At 42.5% G+C, this 18,924-nt stretch overlaps 1 protein-coding gene across 7 annotated transcripts in view; it reads left to right on the top strand.

The window, feature by feature from the left end:
• The window catches only part of MIPEP (mitochondrial intermediate peptidase), an 81,562-nt gene extending 69,764 nt beyond the window's left edge, over positions 1 to 11,798 (top strand). For 4 of the 7 annotated variants that reach the window (XR_014789008.1, XM_084842885.1, XM_084842884.1 and 1 more), the window contains 3 exons: positions 3,537 to 3,658; positions 5,685 to 5,758; positions 11,085 to 11,797. Coding sequence is in view for 3 of the 7 variants with exons in the window: in XM_084842885.1 (XP_084699011.1) it covers positions 3,537 to 3,658; positions 5,685 to 5,758; positions 11,085 to 11,182 (294 nt within the window). In the remaining 4 variants the exon portion in view is untranslated. Of the gene's footprint in view, positions 1 to 3,536; positions 3,659 to 5,684; positions 5,759 to 11,084 lie in introns of all 7 variants that reach the window. The other 3 variants (XR_014789007.1, XR_014789010.1, XR_014789009.1) reach the window with 1 other exon arrangement.
• Positions 11,799 to 18,924: the final 7,126 nt, after the last annotated feature.

Genomic DNA, 18,924 nt, shown 5'->3' with positions numbered 1-18,924 from the left:
AGGGGCTCAGCAATAGTACCACCTTCTGGGAACATTCATCCAGGTAGGATTGGAACCACTGCAAAACAGTACCCCAACTCTCTTACTGATCAAACATCCCAGAAAGATACCATGGTTGGTGGTATCACATGCCACTAAGAGTTCAGCAGAACTAACATGGACATGCTCCTCCTGTCTTAGTTCCTGGTGTAGGTCAGCAACCAGGGCTGTTTCTGTCCCCAAACTGGGCCTGAACCTAGATTAGAAAGGATCCAAATAATCATCTTCATACAAGAAAGGCCAGAGTTGAGTTGCCACCCCATGTTCTAGGACCTTGCTAAGAAACAGAATATTGGAGATTGTCCAATAATTATCTGGAGTAGTGGGACCTGAAGATGAAATCCATCAAAACTGGATAAGTGGCTGCCTCAATCATCACCCTAGACCGTGTTCTCAAGATAGAGACCATGTCTGAGTACATGTGAGCGACTTTATCAGTGTTCTGCAAACTTGTGACAGTGAGAGCCCCTCACTACTTTGGAACTGAGAATGTAGTCATCGCTTTACTACTCAAAACAGTTCTGCTGGATGACATTGCTGACAGAATGGTGGCAGAGAAGAACACTTTCTTCACTCCCATGACCACCACAGACAGAACAGACCCTAAAATGGGTTCTAACCCCTATGAAGTCAGATTCATCCTCAGTCTTTCTCCACCAGTGCTGTTTCCAGCCCCAGTTAGCTGGGGACTGGGGAGGCACAATGGAATATCAGCATGAAGGGAAGAGAGGTGAGAGAGAGAGAGAACGAACTGAAATAGCAGGAAAAGCATCTATGGATAAGGATAATCCAGTACACATTGTTTACTTGGGCTTCCAAAAGATTTTGGTAAGATTCCTCACCAAAGACTCCCGAGTAAACTGGGAGATTCAGGACAAATAAAAGGAAGTAGAATAAAATTGTGTGAGTTTTCGAGATCCCCAGCTCTCTTCTTCAGGCAAGATGTTAAAAAGACAGCGGGGAGTGGCGGTGGTGGTGGTGGAAAGATAACTAGATGGTGAAGCTACATTGTCTGCTAATCCAGACTAGTCAGTCCCAGGTGTAGTGTAGTGGGGAGGAGTCTGGAGGTGATGAGATGGTTATAAGAGGGCTATACTGCCCCTGGTTACATTGGGATGGAAGGGTGAGGAAATGTTGTATCCTCCATTTTGGGGAATATAAAGTCCAGCTATTCACAGGGGTGTTTTCCATCTTGGTTAAATCACACAGGCTGCTTTTGCCAGTGAATCACAGAGAGAAATTAGCTAGTCTTTATTTTAGCAATGCAGGAGGTAATTTTAGGTAATTAAAAGTCAATTCATGCCTATTTGGCATACCTAGCAGTTGGAAGGGGTGAACTCTCAGAGAATGAAGTCCTGGCTTCTGGTGGTGTAAAATCCTGGAATTCACTACCACAGCATCTAGTAATGGCCACAGTTTGGACGCTTTGGAAAGGGGATTGGACAAATTTATGCAGGGCAAGGCTATCAATGGCTACCAGTCAGGAGGTATATGTTATTTATTTATTTATTTATTTATTTGGGAACACAAGTCGGAGGGTGCTGTTGCATTCATGTCTTGTTGTGGGCTTCCCATGGGCATCTGGTTGGACACTGTGAGAATAGAACATTCGCCTATATGGGCCTTTGGTCTGATCCAGCACAGCTCTTTTTATGTTCTTATCTCTACACATTTTTGTATGTAGGTCTATATTTGGATTACAGGCATGTGAAGGGATTCTGTTCATTGAAGGGATGTAATCTTTCAGGCTGAAACTTCATATCCTTAGATGAAAAGCTTATTATAGACTAGAATGAAAACCAGTGTGTTTTATTGCTTCAGCCTGGCCTCCCAATACATTTTAAATGTGTTCTGTATGGTAGATTATGGGAAAGGGACTAGTTAGAGGCAAAAGAAAAAAGAAGATAAGTACAAATGTTTCTGCCAAAGTACTTTTCCACTATATGTAGAATAATCTGACTTGAAGCTGAACTTATTTTTGGACTGCAACTTAGAGAAGGAGATAGGATATAGCTTGAAGCTTGGTAACTGTTCTGTGCTTAATTTGAAAGCCACAAGGCCCTTTTCATTTCATGTAGTGTATAGCCTGCAAACAATTACAGAAGTATATAGATGTTTGGTGGCAGAGCATGAGCAATAGTTTACTTGGTAGGAACAATGGATGCATTTCCCCAGCAATTACTTGAGAGAGACTGTTGTATTCTAGTTTAAAACTTAGTTTAAAAGTGTGCCATCCTATGCACACTTACCTGGGAGTAAACCTCATTGGACATAGTCTGATTTACTTCTAAGTAATTGGATTGTGCTATGCATCAGCTAGGGAACAAGTTTGTTTAAATGTCTATTCTGTTTTACAAAAAGAACATCTGGATAAACTGGCCAGTACTGACCCAGCTGACTTGAAATGAAAGAAACCCAAATGATACATAAGACATGTTTGTATATATGATTTTTCCCTGTTATAAATCCTTATTAAAATGTATTATAAATTATTATAAAAATCAACTGAAAACAGGCTTCTTAAAATGCTGTCAACAGCCAACTTATTTTGGTTTTGGTGCTTTTGGCTTTTATAAAAAGAAAATCCACTAGTAATTTCTACCAGTAATCTCTGTAAATCCACTCCAGTCTCTGTTCCTCATTAAGCAGTTCAAAAAGCACCAAAGTCTCTGCATTTTTTAGGGTGCCAGTTTCATTGTTTCCACTTGGTTTCAGTGGAAACTTGGAAAATCCAATGGGTCTTTTAGCTGAACTCACTTTGTGAAGTCACAACCCCCTTATATTGGAGAGATATTAACTTTAATAGCACGACGTGGTGCTATTTAATAGCAGCAGTTAGAAGAAGAATCAAAGAATGAATCATAAAGTCCTGACAGTTTATGGACAAATAGCAGAAGAATTGCAGATGATCATAATCTTCTATAAATACACCAACAAACCAGTGAAGAACAGCATTTTGTGTATGTATCTCACCTGCTTCTGAGCTTGTATTTTGGCATGTGGGAAGGTGTTTTTAAGAAATAGCAAGGACATGTCTCTACAGTAATTTTGTTTTGGCAGACTGTTGCAGGCTTACCTGTTCCAGGTGCGACGTTGCATGTTACCTGTATGGAAAACAAAACACAGTGGCACTTGTAACATGTAAACTGTGGTTTTTCTTTAATCCCACAAAAGAAACAATGTGGATATAATGAAATACACCTGCATTTTCATGCTAATCATTATTCACTTCTTTTTGCACTGTTTATTAACTTAAGAAATTCTTAAGATTAGAGTAGTTAAAATGTTAACATTCTGTTTAAAAAGTTATTTAAGGGTAATCCCGCCCCCAATTATATATCGCTTTGAGCACTATTTTTGGTAGAAAAGTGGGGTATAAATAAAGTAAATAAATATTGTTTAAATCTAACATTTTATAAACCGTAGCTTTCGTTTCAAAACAAACATTCTAAAGAATGCCACATTTTCCTCCATTTTTTTGCCTCCCTCACATACAGGCCTGGCAACTCCGATTCAGCCATCTTGTGGGTTACAGCGCCAAGTATTATTCCTACCTCATGTCTAGGGCTGTGGCATCCATGGTATGGAAACACTGTTTTGTGCAGGATCCCTTCAACAGGTACAAAATAAAATGCAGACCACCGTGCAAGCTTTTTAAAAGAATAAATCTTAAGTGCTATGCAACTTTCAGATACCATCCAGCATTCTTGTTGTATCTGTACCACTGCTCTTGTACCTATTGTAGCATTTTGAGTGATCTAGATTTAGCGATTTGCAACTGTGGTGTCAGATTTGCTTTCCCTCCTCCTGTCGCTTGCTGTAAATAGACAGAGTTTGTGCCTATTGTCATTTTGAAGTACAATGGGGGGTGACTGTGGGGTAAAATGGAGGGGTAGTACCAGAGATGGAACAGTTTTCTCCTTCATTGTCAGTGATTCAGAACCATTGATGATAGTGCCTCCTGCTTGATTGTTGTTGCTTTTGCAAAATACAGAGATTTGCCGTTTGTATTACTTTATTTATTTATTGAACCTACTTCTATATCACTTGATATCTTAGGATCTCTAAGCGGTTTACATAAAAATAATATAATACAATATAAAATCCAATGTAAAAACAATATAAAATAATAAATACATTACAAATGTTACTAGAAGAATAGTAAAAGAGAGCAGTGTCACAGTTGATTTCAAATCAGGGAAAGTTTGAATAAACAAATGTGTCTTCAAGAGGTGTTTGAAGCTCACCACTTTCTGCCTCTCGAACCACACAATGGAGAGCGTTCCAGAGGGCGAGTGCCACTACCGAGAAGGCCTGCTTATGTGCTGCTACCTGGCAACACACTGTTGGCCGTCAGATGACAAATAAGGCCTCCTTGGATGATCTCAAGGATTGATGTGTATATAGGAGAAGGCGGTTTGTATGCTTTCAAAGGAGGCCTCCAGAGCTTTCCATAGTTGCTTGCTGCTGCAACACTATGATCACAAAAATTGCACCTGCTGAAAGGCTCTGGTGCAGTTGTTAATCTTGTAGGGAGCCTGTCCAGTGTGGAACTGGCCCCCCTACTCTGTGGGCGTTTAGAACTCTGAAGAAGGAAGAGGCTAGTTCTACTTCCATTAATCATGAAACATATTATGCCTGGCTCAGCTCATTGCATTAGAGCCCATCACTGTGTGCTTGGTGAAGAGCTTTCCCCACATAGATGGGAAATGCCTCATATTAATGAAGGCTTCAGGCAAATAGAGAATTCTGTGAGGAGCTTGAAAAAAGGTCTGAAGCCAATGTCCGGGGCCCTCTTCCTACTGTGAGACAAAGGATCCTTGCCTGCCTGCAGGATATGTTTTCCAGACTGAAGGCAGAGTGGGATCTTTACAGTTGACATAACATGGGAACAGTGGAGGCTGGTGTCACTGATGTCAGTGGGACATCCACTCCAGGTTTCACTCAGAACTCTAAATGAGCTATCCAAGTTGGATTCACTGCCCCACTGACATCGGAGCCACCAGCCTCCACTGCATGGGAACATGCTCTGGCCTGTATGCCTATCTCCTTACAGAGATGCAGTTCCTACGTAATGATGTACCTGTCAGTCATCTCTTCCTTTTTAATTTCATTAACCCATCCTGAATTTTTCTGGGAAATAAATTACTGTCACTTACAGAACTTTGTATCCATGAGTGACACCACAATCGTTAAAACCAAAAACTACATGACTATTATGTTGAGACTGGCTCTGACTGCCTATTTTAGTGTGAAAAAGTATTTTATAGTGAAATGTGAGTCTTTGAGTTTCTTATCATTTTGGAAGCAATGATATAAAACTCTTATACCTTTCCCACTTAGCACAATTAAAGCACTATCTGGGACGAGTGGGTTTTAAAACACAGCACTGACAAAGGGTAGGATTCTATCATACTTTGGTTACACCTTTAGTCTTTCAAGCTTAGCATGCTCTAGTATAACTGTATTTATACTTTTTATTGGAATGAGCATGTGAGTTTAAAGTGGCAGACTTCATTAGATCTTTATCTGAATCAGCTCAGCAAGGAACCTGGAGACAGGTGTGACAGGAAGCTGAACTTGTTGTGATTGCAGGTGGCTGTAGTAATAATAAATAATAATAATACCATCATCTCTTCCATTAGGGCAATGGGTGAACGTTATCGCAGAGAAATGCTGGCACATGGTGGTGGAAAAGAACCCATGCTGATGGTTCAAGGTAATATAAATATTGTCACGGTTTTATTCCCCCTGACTGCTTTTCCCCATTACACTTTTGGACAAAGAACTTTTCTACACAAGGCTGTTAATACACTGTATCTGGTTTTATCACAGAATTGAAATCCAAGCACTACACAAAGAGTGTTTCCTTTCTTGCTTTTCCACTGTATAACTTCTATGGCATTGTGGTATAGAGGAGTAGCACAATTATACAAGTGGAAAAAGCATTTTCTTTTGCTTTCACAAATAATACCACATCTTCCCTGCTCTAAAAAACTTGCCCAAAGTACAGTTTGAAAACACAACAACATCATTCCCCGATCACGCTCCATAAACAAGCGTGATTAGGGAATGATGAGTGCACAATAAATGCCTCATGTAAAAAAACTCAAAGACTGCTGTGGGTACTTTAAATGCCACCTGCAAATTAAACATATTTCACATTGCATCTTTTTAAATTACACCTTAGTAAATTACATTAAGTAATGGTGCACATAATACAGACATCCAATTCTTAAGCTCTTCTTTATAGATGAATAGCAGTTGTTACAGTACATAGCTGCCACAGTATAGGATGCTTTCAGATATTGTATTTCCTCCCCTGTTGTTGATACACACCAGCATTAGGAAGCATGACATGTTTACTACTAGTTCTCAGGTTCCTTTAGCCCCCAGAAGAATAGTGGTAAGTTCCCAAAAGAATGGAGGTGATTTTCCTCACTTCCTTCCATTTTATGGTAGCCCCCAGTACTGCACCATTGTAGTAATGGCTGGCTGCTTCTCCCTTCCTCCACAGAGGACAGGCACACACATGCATGAATCCAATATGACCAAGAGACAGGATATAAATTCAAAAATAAAATAAAAATTGTGAGGTGGAAATGCAGCTGTCTGCTAGTAGAGAAAGCTGGATATGGGAGCTGACCCCTAATTGCTCCTGGATATTTTGATAATCAGAATTTTACTCATTAGTTTTAACTACGTGTTACATGTTAACTGAATATTCACTTAAAGGTTATATGCCACTCTGATAGTGTAATGGGTGTCTTAGCCTTAGCTGTAAGCAACAATAAACGCTAACTTAATAGATCAAGCTAACGGAACCAAAATAATTATGAAGTTTAAAAGAACAAGAGAGCAGCTTTTTGCCCCAGTGTTTGCAATGTGGTTGAAGGCTGGGGGCAGCCATTTCCAGAAAAGGTGTGGTTAACCCTAGTGTTGTAATGTGGAAGGTGTAGGACTTCAAAGGAGGTGGTTTCTATAGTTGCCGTAGGCTTGGGAAGGACTGAGTTGGAATTAGTCAGGCTATGCTTCTGAAATAAATTCACAGCTTTAAAAATGGCAGCTGTCTTTGTCAGATCTCTTTTGGAACTCAAAAGCTATGTCTTCTGTATATATCACATACTTTAAACATTATAGTCCACACAGGTCTGCTGTTATTATAGTAATTTGATCCTTAAGTTCCCAAACAAAGAGCAAGTTGCTTTGAAGGGTGTGAACTTTTTTCTTTTTTTTTTTGGTCTGGTACATTTTGGATTTGATACAACCTCAGTCCGAGTTTGTTTGACAGAAATTTCCATTTCTTATGGCTGCAGAGATGGTTTTTGTAAATATGGCTACAGTGTGGGCTACTCTTTGCTCTCAGTGTTTCCCTGTGGGGCAATCGGGGAGTGTTCTCATTGTGTCATTTCAGGTTTTGGGAAGTTTGAGAGGGTGATGGGAGAGATGTTTTAGTACAGAAAACAGAATCCTGGGTGGTCAAAGGCCTAACAGAGAGTGAGGAAGAGAGAACAGTCTGCTGAATGCAGAGGCAAAGAGGGAGGTGGAGTGAGAGGGAACAAGCAAAGGTTGTGCTCACTGTCCATAACTACCTGTAATTACCAGTCTGGCAACAGCAATGTGACCTCTGCAGCTGCAGAGTGGTTTTGAGTCTGGAAGTTTTGTCTGAACTTAGTTCTTGTCTTCATTTGGCTCTCAGTTCCTTTTGTGGCATCTGCCAATGCGCTTGTCCAAAGGCTGATCCTCCAGTTCACTTTTATTCCACTGAAGGGAAAGGTAACGAGTATAGCCAACTTTCAAAATGCCTCTTGTACTTTGAAAATATTATTTGACTACTTTGTAATTCTGTTCTTTAGGAGTCTGTATGTGTGTTTTAATTTGCACAACTCATCAACTGTCTTTATGGGCGTTCTTGTTGACACTTGCAAAGCAACATATTTTAAGCTTAATTAAAATCATGAAGTGCTGAGATCCTAGCAAGGAACAATTTTAGTAACAGCCTCAAATTGCCTCAAGATCTGGACTCTCATTCTTCCTGGCTGGGTGTTTCTTTTTTCTTTTTCGGAACTGTTACTGTACATGCAAAAATACCTAATCAAACCAGTTGGCTCTTGCAGAAACTTATTAAAGGGCACAGTAGAAGATTTCAATTTTCCTAAATGCGGCTTGTATTATTATTATTATTATTCCCATGGAAACTAAATAGTCTGAGGCATGTAAGAATATTAAGTGATTGTACAAGGTATTCCTACAGTAAAGAGTACAGCAAGGTTATATTTATATTGGCATTTCTGACCGAGTGATTCACTTCAAAGAAAAGAAAAGTTTACAAGTGCTTTATTTTTCCAGTGCAGAATAATATTGGAAATTTCCTAATTTAATGTTTAAAAAGTTAAGAACATGAAAATCCACACTTGCATATGTTCGACTGTATATTTTTCTGTGAGAAAGACAGTATGTTATCTCTGTGTAAAAAAAACACATATATACAGCATCAAGCCAGAGAGACCAGTACACGCTTACAAAATGCCTTCTGATATATGCCGTTTGGGACCTTCCAACTAACACCATCTAGCGCCAAGTACTCTCTGTTCAGAAAAGCGCAGAGTCACCCTCCCCCGACTGCTCACCTGAAATCCCTCTTTCAGTTCGTATTTGTTTTCCAGGACTGTAACTGGCCTTGGACCCCTGAACCCAGTGTTCTTCATCCCCCTTCTTTGTGTGTTGTTCCTTGTGGTTTGTCGTCACTTGCGAGTGCTCTTTGTGTGTTGCCTTGCTAGACAAAGGTCCTGCTGGCCCCTATGCTGCCCACGACCTTTTCTTTCTTCCTGAAGATTCCAGTTATGTGCCTGTTGTGGCCCTTTTCTGTACTTTTGCCTGCCCCTTGAGAGTGGACCAGCAGGCAGTTAGTCTGCCCAGTCCATTCCTGGAAACTCTGGTTTGGGGGCCTGCTTCTTGCACCCTGTGATTCCACCCAGTAAAACCTTGTCATGGCCTAGGAACATCAGGTCCACTTGGATTTACCCTGCCATTGAGAATCTCTTCTTCCTCTCCCTATGACATGCTTTTCAGCAGATTAGGATAGGTTAAAATCTTCTACTTTCTTTTTCTTAATCTCCCCCCCCCCCATCTGGTGTCCCCCTTTCTGGGACACCTCCAATAATTCACCTTTGTCTTTGGTTCTCCCTCCCAGATACTTACAAGGGCACTGTGCTACGTAAGCCAAAACTCTTAACGTTACTTACTCTGTGCTCCTGTTGATTTGGTAGCATGCTAGTTTCTGCGTGAGATCTATCAGACTAACAGCAGCCTGTCTTCCAACAGAATAGAGACAGGACTGCAGAGGGAAGAGATTCCCCTAGCACCAGAATAACTTTCCTCCAATCATTTGTGTTTTTGAGAGGCTTATTCCCTGAATGTGGAAAAGTAGGTTTTAGACATGTGTGGAGCCTAGGATCCTGAGCAGGCATGATAACAACTGCTGTATGTGAAGGGTGCATGCTTGTAGAAATAAATGTATGGTTCAGTTGAAGAATGCATGCTTTGCATGTAGAGGGTCGCTGGTTGATTCCTTAGCACCTCCAGTTAAATTTGTCTTTGTAGCAGAGCTGGGAAAAAGACTCTTCTGGACATCTTTGAGAGCCACTGATAAGAGTGAGCTAGGAAACCAACTCATGAACAGCTCCTTATACTATATATAGAAGTGTTGTCCCAAGCCTTTCTTGCTCACCACTTCCATTTTTCTTTTCCTTTAAAGAGGCACGCACCTAATGTGGCACATGTATACCTTAGAATTTGAGGGGAGACATGTATTTTGTAGTTATATGCATAACTAATTTGCTTTTTAAGTGAAAATTGGTCCTAAGATTAAAAGATCTATGAATCTTCAGAGGGCAAAGATAATGTTGACTATGTTTGTTGTTTCACTAGTCACAAAAGCCCTATGCAGGAATTATAACCTCGCATGATTTTTATCATAAGAGTGGAGGTGTGTTCCCTGGCCCTGACCCCTCCATCAGTGAATAGGGAATTTTTCTCCCTCTCATAATGCTAGAACCCAGGGTCATCCCATGAAGCTAATTGGTGAGAGATTCAGGACAGATAACAGGAAGTACTTCTTCACACAGCACATAGTTAAACTATGGAATTCACTTCAAGATGTAGTGATGGCCACCAGTTTGGATGGTTTTAAAAGGAGATTGGACAGATTCATGGGGGATAAGGCTATCAATGGTTATTAGATCTGATGGCTATATGCTACCTCCAGTATCAGAGGCAGTACGCCTATGTGCACCAGTTGCTGGGAAACATGGGCGGGAGGGTGCTGTTGCACTCATGTCCTGCTTGTGGGGTTCCCATGGGCAGCTGGCTGGCCTCTGTGTCAACAGAATGCTGGACTAGATGGACCCTTGGTTTGATCCAGCAGGGCTCTTGGTACGTTCTTATGTTCTAACCACCCTCCACACGTTGGAGGGCAAAGTCTGCAGTGGGGAGCCTGCTCCCTGCTGCATACCTTTGCCCTCCCAATGCATGGGGAGCATTGGGATCAGCAGCAGGGCCAGAAAGCGCATCTCCACTCTCCCCTTCACATGTTAGGCATTGAATGCCTGAATAGGGCTATATTTTATTTGGCCCCCAGGCCTGAGGTTTTGCATCCCTAGGCTGTAGAGATCAGGAGAAACTGAAACAGAAATGTAAGTAATAAGACCATATGAGATCCTTGATATTTCTGGGGTGTATTTCCAGCTTCGTGGATTTTTTAAAACTTCCTTTTAAAAAGAGAGAGAATTTTTCCAATAGATGTTGTTGTTGTTGTTACTATTTTCATAGTTAAGGGAGTTGTAAACTTCTGATTGTTCATCTGGCATTTCTAAATCAGTTTCCTCATAAGCCGATTCCATTCTTCTTGGCAGCAGCTCTTCACACAGCTATATTGGAGTGTTTCAGTGTGGCACAAATTACTTCCAGTTTAGGGCTGCCTGTAAGCAGCTGTCATGGTCCAAAAAAAAGTATTTCTGACTAACGTTCTGCGTTGTTTTCCTTAGGTATGCTTCAGAAGCGTCCATCCGTGGAAGATTTTGTGGATGCCCTTGTTTCAGACTTAGATCAAGACTTTGAAACATTCTTTATGGATTCTGAATAATAAACAAAATTACATGTTATTTTAAACCAGACATTTAAACCAGTGTACATGGAACGTCTGTGGATCACATTGCCATATCTTAAGGAGTGCTTGTGAAAATGCTTGTGTAAAATAAATGGTTTACCTGAAGAGTAAACTGTGGGTTTTGGTTTTTTTGTTAGAGAAAGATCATGGCTTAGGCTTCAAAACAGGCATGCTTTGCAAAGCATTCACATATTTGGAAATTTACTCAGTATAGGGATATGCACACAACAACACTTCCTCCCATATGTGTTTAATGAATGTGAGCATCGAGGAGAGAGCAGGATCATGTCTGCTGGCCACACCTTCTGGGCTGCACATTAGGGACCCTTTAATGCATACAGCAGACTGACCAGGGTTCCCCATAGCGCATGGAGGAAGTCTACATACATATAGTTGTATGTGCATGTAACGCACTGCTGCCAGGAGGCCCAATCTCACTCCTCCCTCATGTCATTGATGAACACATGGGGGAAGGGGGAGCTCATAAGTGACCACATCATCAACAACTTTCTTCTACCATGATTTAAAAAGAATAGGAAGCAAATAATAATTACAAATAAGAATGGAAGAGTTTTTTAGGCTACAGCTACCCGCTGGCCAGAAAAAGAAAATAACAAATTGACTGACTTTTAACAGCCACTTGACTATGCAGCAATCAGCAAATAAAGATTTTCACAGCATAAAGTTAAACATTATCAACTGCTAATGTTTGTCTGTATTTTTATTTTTCATTTATTTTATTGCATTTTTATACTGCCCAATTCCAACCTCTCTCCCCACCCCACCCGCAGTCCCTTTTTCTAGAAATATCTTTGAACAAAGAACATCCCAGGCATGGACAGGTTGAGAGCCCCCAAATCTGCATTTATATACCCAGCCTTCCCCAGCTTGGTACCCTCCAGACTTCAGCTTCCAGCATTTCTGACCATTAGCCATACTGGCTGGGGCTGACGAGAGTTGGAGTCCAAAATGTCAGGAGGGCATCAGGTAGGGAAGGCAGGCATCCCCCTTCCAGACTGACTCGGCCTCCGGTTGAGCAGGTACTAGAGAAACCACCTGGAGGATACATGGCCAGGTTCTCCCAGGCTATTGGTTGGTCAGTTTGACTTGCTGACCAGAGGAATACCGTTGGTTGTAAAAGAAACAATATAGGAATATAGACAAAGGGTGTCTTGTAGCCTGCCCTACTTCGCAGGGTTGGAAGTGCAGATGCACCAGTTTGTCCCATTGCTGTTGAAGGCTTGGGAGCAGGAGCCAGTTTGTTTGTTTTTAAGGTGACAGACCTACTGTAAAATCAGGCACCTCAATCTTCATTCCCAAACAAGTCGAGACACAAAAATGCATCATAAATTATACCATACAATAATTTAGGATGGACTAGAGTAGGCTTCCTGCCAACCTAGCAGTTCGAAAGCAAGAAATTGCAAGTAGATAAATAGGTACCGCCTCGGCAGGAAAGGTAACAGCGTTCCGTGCAGCTCGGTGTTCAGTCATGCCGGCCACATGACCACAGAAGCGTATTCGGACAGCGCTGGCACTTCGGCTTATAAACGGGGATGAGCACCGCACCCTAGAGTCGGACACGACTGGTTGGGGACACCTTTACCTTTTTTAGAGTAGGCTAGGATGTATTATTTCAAGAAATGCATCCACCAAATGCATGAAACATTTTCTACTGATTCCCATCTTCACAGTGACTAGCGTCTAGCCCTTTATCCCCAAACACGTTCACTTTTCTGCTGTTCCCTGTCCTGCCCACTGTAATGGCAGGAAGGAGAGGGGGTGGATAGGGCAGGGGCAAGAATGGTGATGAGCTGAAGATCGGAGGGAAGAAGGGGGAGTTATCTGTCCTTAGTTTGCTGAGACCAAGCAGTAGGCCAAATCCAGAAAATGAAAAGCCAAGGTATCTGAAGGCCATAGTAGGACACCCACCAGGTAGGAACATGACCGGATGGCGTGCCAGGACAAGAGCTCATTTAGGAGTTCCAAGTGGGACATGGGAAGATCAGGTATTCCAGGCTACAACAGGGTTCCATAGGGCTTTGATGAACATGGAATGATGGAGTGCGCAGATGGGCACTGAGTGGGACTTGGTCAAAGTGGTTGCCAGAAAGACTACTCTCAAAAGCACACTAAGATGATCCTAGGAAACAAAGGGCAACAGTGTCTACTGCAAAGAGAGTTCTATTGAAAACAAAAGGGGCGGAGGTGCCAAGATTGGTTCTGAAAAGACGTGTGCGTGCAGATGCTTGCTGGGTGAGCAGTGGAAGGCCAAATGGTCACAAAGGTGCCCAAGTGTCTCAGCATTATCAAGCAACACTGCCGTAAGCTGCTAGCCTGTGACTGTGACAGACACGATGGAGGCATCAGGACAACATGGACCCTTCTAGACTGGCAAATAAAAAAAAAAAGTGGGAATATAAAAGCAGGTTGAGGAAAACTTTTTTGGAACAGAAACACTAAGATCTTTCTCACTACCCTGTGAGGCTTTGTGTGCGCGTGCCCCCCTGCCATTCCATTTGGTAGAATGTGGTCTTGTAAATGAGTTCAGCGTGTGTGAGAACTCTTTGTTACAGGGCCCCATAGAAATACCATAAACAAACAGCCTGCCACCACACACACGAAACCTCAAAAACTTGGTCTTGTTGAGCAACATGGTGGCTTGATGCACCGTGAGAGGTAATGCTGCACATTTGTGTTTAGCAGAATATAGAAAATAAAAGGGAGGGAAAACATTGGTGGAGATGGGAACTTGAGTGAGAAGGTACTTCTTTTTTCCTGGAGTGCCCCCTTACTCCTGGAGTCGTCCCCAGCAAAAAGGGAGAAAACGCCACATGCACAATAAATACATTGAGACTTTTTCTGCAGCAGAATTAGAGGACAAAGCCAAAGACTGAAGGTGGATGAAAAAGGGAGAAAGCAAGGAAATTAGTAGTGAGGCAAAAAGTAATGCAATTTTGAAAATAGGCATAAAACATCAAGTAGCAGAAAGGGAATGAAAGCAGTAATTGTATGTTTTGTTTGCCTTGCGGGCCTAGCAGAGTTGCAGGCCAGAAGGTGAACACTGGTTGAAATCAATCCGTGTGAGGAGGAGAAGACTTATTCCTTCCCTGGAATTTCCCAGAACTATTCCAAGCTCCTGTAAGTGTCTTTGCTAAAGGTCTTAGCTTAAGGTTTCTTTAGGGGAGTCTTAAGCTTTACAAATACATTTTCACAACTTGTCACTCACTGGTTCTTAAGGGGGACAGGGGACAATCCCCCCAAATTCCGTGAGCTCCACTTCACTGGTGCCTCCCCACATTTCTGAGGAATCCCCTATACCACAGCCCACCACATTCAGCAAGACCCTCTAGGTAGCTTTTTCAGGGGGGCTAGAGGGGCTGATGTAAGGAGAAAGAGGTGTGGGTAAGTCTGCTTCAATCAGCCCGGTTCCATGCACCGAAATCTGGATCCAACCCTAGATCCTCAAGGCATTCACTTTTCAATTGTTACAATGCCATCCTTAAGCCATCTTTGTCTTGGACTGTTTGTGTTTCTAATCTAAAAGTCTTTGACCACAGTGCCAGCCGCTCCTGCAGATAAGATGTAATTCATTGTGTTAACGCTCTGCACTTAGTTTGGCTAACACAACAGATTTTATCATCCTGTAAGCGGAAAATTTTTATAAATGGTAAAATTCACTCTAAACTGTTAAGATGCCCATGAAAAGCAGCTTACAATAATGATAAAGAAAAGCAACAATGCCACTTATTGGAATATTACCTGGGGCTTTTCCTTGCTCTTGGAGAACAACAAAAGTAAAACATTTTGACTTTCTATCATTCCCTATTGGAACTAGGAGAGTTACTCAAGCTTTCTTTTAATAACACATAAACACAGAACTCAGGCGTTCCTTACTAACTGCCCACACCTTCTTCTGGAGGCTCATCTTATACTTTGAGGTGTGGAAGTCTTAGCTGGTACAAACTACTGTTTTCTGCGTTTGTCTTGAAGCGTCTTGCAAACTTGGCACAGCAGGTGACCAAGGATGTTGTAAAGAGATTTGTCAATTCAATTAATTTTTATCTAGGAAAGAAATATGTATTGAGAAGCTATTGATTGATAGACTGATTTAGGGCACAATCCTATGCATGTTTAGACAAAAAAAGTCCTACAACTCCCAGCACTCCCAGCTGTGAGACTTTCTCTCTGTCTAAACATGTGTAGGATTGTGCCTTTAACCTGTACCCCACCTTTATACCAAGAAAATGGTACTCAAGGTGGCTAAATAGCAAACATGTTATTATTATTATTTATTCATTCAATTTACAACGCACCTATATACGAATATTCTAGGTGGCGTACAAAGTTAAAAAAAAATTAACAAAAAAATCCAACAATAAAAACAACACAGCATAAAAGCAGTATACAAGAGTCAACAAAAGGAACCAGAATTCTAAAAAGGGAAGGCCTGCTGGAATGATAGAGTCTTTAATGCCTGCTTAAAAACCTTCAACGAGGTCAGCAGATGCATTTCAACTGGCAGGTCATTCCACAACTGAGGGGCGGCAAAGGGAAAGGCCCTCCTGCGTGTGGCTGCCAGTCTCACATTGGGCAGCCGCAGCAGAGAGCCCTCAGAGGGCCTTAGGCGGTGGACTGGGACGTAGGGGAGAAGATGCTCCCTAAGGTACCTGGGACCTAGACCAAGGTAAAGGTAAGAACGCGAACTTTATATTTTGCTCGGAAACAAATTGGCGGCCAGTGTCAAGATTTTAAAATCAGTGTAATATGGTCTCTATGGGGTGCCCCAGAGACCAACCTGGCTGCCATATTTTGTACCAGTTGGAGTTTCTGAACTAAATGTGAAAGCAGCCCCAAGTACAGCGCATTACAGAAATCAAGCCTAGGGGCTACCAGCACGTGCACCATCATTACCAAGTCCACAGGTTCCAGGAATGGGCGTAGCTGGCATATCAGCCAAAGCTGATAACAGGCACTTCTCACCACTGCCTCCACCTGAGTTGCCAGGAGCAGGGCTGGGTCAAGAAGCACCCCCAAGCTACGAACTTGCTCCTTCAGGGGGAGTGCAACCCCATCCAGAACTGGTTGACATACCTCAATACCTGAATTAGAACCCTTCGCAATGAGCACCTCTGTCTTGCCTGGATTCAACTTCAGCTTGTTCTCCCTCATCCAGCCCATTACTGACTTCAGGCAGTCATTCAGAGGAGTCATGCCTTCCTTGGATAAAGATGCTGAGGAGAAATAGATTTGGGTGTCATCAGCATACTGAACACCCAGCCCCAAATCTCCTGATGATCTCGCCCAGCGGTTTCATGTAGATATTAAACAGCATCAGGGGTAGGATGGAGCCATGAAGGACTCCACATAACAGCTCCTTTTTTGAGGAGCAACTATTCCAGAGCGACACCATCTGGAACCATCCTGAGAGAAAGGAGTGGAACCACTGAAGAGCAGTGCCCCCAACCCCCAACTCCTTCAGGCGATGCAGACGGATACCATGGTTGATGGTATCATATGCCGCTGAGAGGTCCAAGAGAACCAATAGGGGTGCACGTGCCCTATCGATTTGCCAGTGTACTGGCAAACCATGTATGTGGTTTGCCAGTCCACTGTTTCACCACAGTTCTTTGTCTCATTCAAAAGGAGTATTCTAAAATACGTGTCTCTCTTTCGTCTCTTTAGAAATGCTCGCACCTGTTCAAATGCCATCACTATATTAGCTGGTTTTGATTTCTCCAACAAATGTTCTATATGGATTTGCAGAGATCCCTGACACTGTAATCTCATCAGACAGATTTCTGGTAGTACTAAGTCTACACTGCCCCAACCACATCTGGCAAATAGTGCCATGTGGAAGTGATAACCGTACAGTGGAACTTGATTCTGTCAGATTGTCTCACTTTCAGGATTTCAGAAGGCCATTTATAGTTTTTTAGTTCATTTTTTACAATAACGCCATTTGGCGCAAAGGGTTCCTTAATATGGTTTCTGATAAAAATGGGTTCCAATAAGAATGAGGGGAAAGGGACCAGCACCTAGCAGAGGAATTGCAAAGGCAGCATCCCCACCCGCTTCTTCCGGTGTAAACAACTCTGCTGGGTGCAATTCCAACCCAGTTCAACAATAGCAGGAACATTAAAATAAGGGCAATAAGAAATAGCCACACATGAAAAAACCAATAAAAAACAAAAACCCAATAATAATAAAAATAAAAAACTAATAAGAATATTAATAAGAATACATAAAATAAAATAATAGTCCAATAATAATAAAATCAATAACAGGAACATTAAAATAAGGGCAATAAGAAATAGCCACACATGAAAAAAAACAAACATATAAAGCAGCAGCAGAAGAAGAAACAGGTAAGAATGGGTCAGTTGGCCAACACCAAATATTGTAGAGACCACAGAATGGTCTGAAAGTTACTGGAGGTAGCTGGAAGCCTCAGTTCCTATCCTCATCTTGGTGCAGGGCAAGGTCTGGACCAGTAAGCTGTGTGGATAGGAGATCTCCTAGAAGACAGGTCTCCAACATGGCACCCGGGGGCCCCAGTGTGCCCATGGATGCCTCTCTTGGCACCCACGAGGCTGCCTGCCCCGCCTGGTTTTTGTTTTATTTCTTAAGGTGTTTTTTTTTTTAATTAATTTTGTTTTTAACTGGGAGGGTGGTATGTTGAGCTGCCCTCCAGCGCCATCTTTATTTGAGTTCAAAGAAGTGGTTTTCTGTTTTGGAGCTCAGACATCACCTCAGCCTTGTACTTAGGTTCTGGGGTGAGTTCCTTTTCTTTTAATCTCAGCAATTTTACTTCTGGGGAATGAGTATTTCGTGACCGCAGTGCGGTCACGGCAGACATTTGATGAATGGGCAAGCCCTGCCCACAACACCCTCTCAAAATTCCAGATGTGTTCACCATCTCAAAAAGGTTGGGGACCCTTGTTCTAGACACTGTATGTAAACTGTACTATGGAGGATGTTTTGCTGCTGCTTTTATTAAGCCCCACTGAGTTCAGGGGAATGATCAAACATGTACTTGAAACATGACCATTAAAATCAATGGACTGAAATGGCTAAGAGAGCGATCCTATGGCTCCTAGACAGCATCAGGGGTGGGGGGTGGCATAGGATTGTTCAGTTTCCTGCCTGTGAGGTCAGAGGCAGGGCTCCGACCTGGAAGCCGGAAACCGCACTCCCCACCCCCTCCCTCACCTCCTCATACCCGGTGTGGAGAGAACCGCACCGGCTACCCCTCTGCACTCAGAAGCCAGAGTGCGGAGACAGGGAAAAGGGGGTGTTCCTGATGGTGGGGAGCGGAGGAGGCCGAGGCAGCTGCACTACGACCTATCCCGTGGCCACCTCAGCCCCCTTCCCTCCCCCTCCGAGGCACCGCTGCTAGATGAGTGAAATCGCCCATCTAGCAGAAACACAGGGTGGCTGGAACACAGAGGCCAAGATTGCCTCCGCTGTCCTCCTGCCCTGCGTTGGATACTTGGCAGCCTCCAAGTCTGGAGGCTGCTGACTCTCCACACAGGATTGCGCCTTTAATCATGCTCTTACGATTTAAGGTCTTTAGAAAGGATACGTCTGTTTTTGCACTAGCATGTCTCAGTGTCAGTTCAGAAGGAAAATTGTCGTAACACTTTCCATTGGAGCCTCAGGGGAACACAGGTGAACTAACAACTTTTATAACATACTAAAATCCTCCATAAAAAATA

Source organism: Heloderma suspectum, chromosome 3 (assembly GCF_057233095.1).
Source record: "Heloderma suspectum isolate Gila_16-S chromosome 3, 16-S_ref, whole genome shotgun sequence".
In the NCBI taxonomy this organism is placed as follows: Eukaryota; Metazoa; Chordata; class Lepidosauria; order Squamata; family Helodermatidae; genus Heloderma; species Heloderma suspectum.
This window is presented reverse-complemented; position numbering and strand designations above follow the sequence as displayed.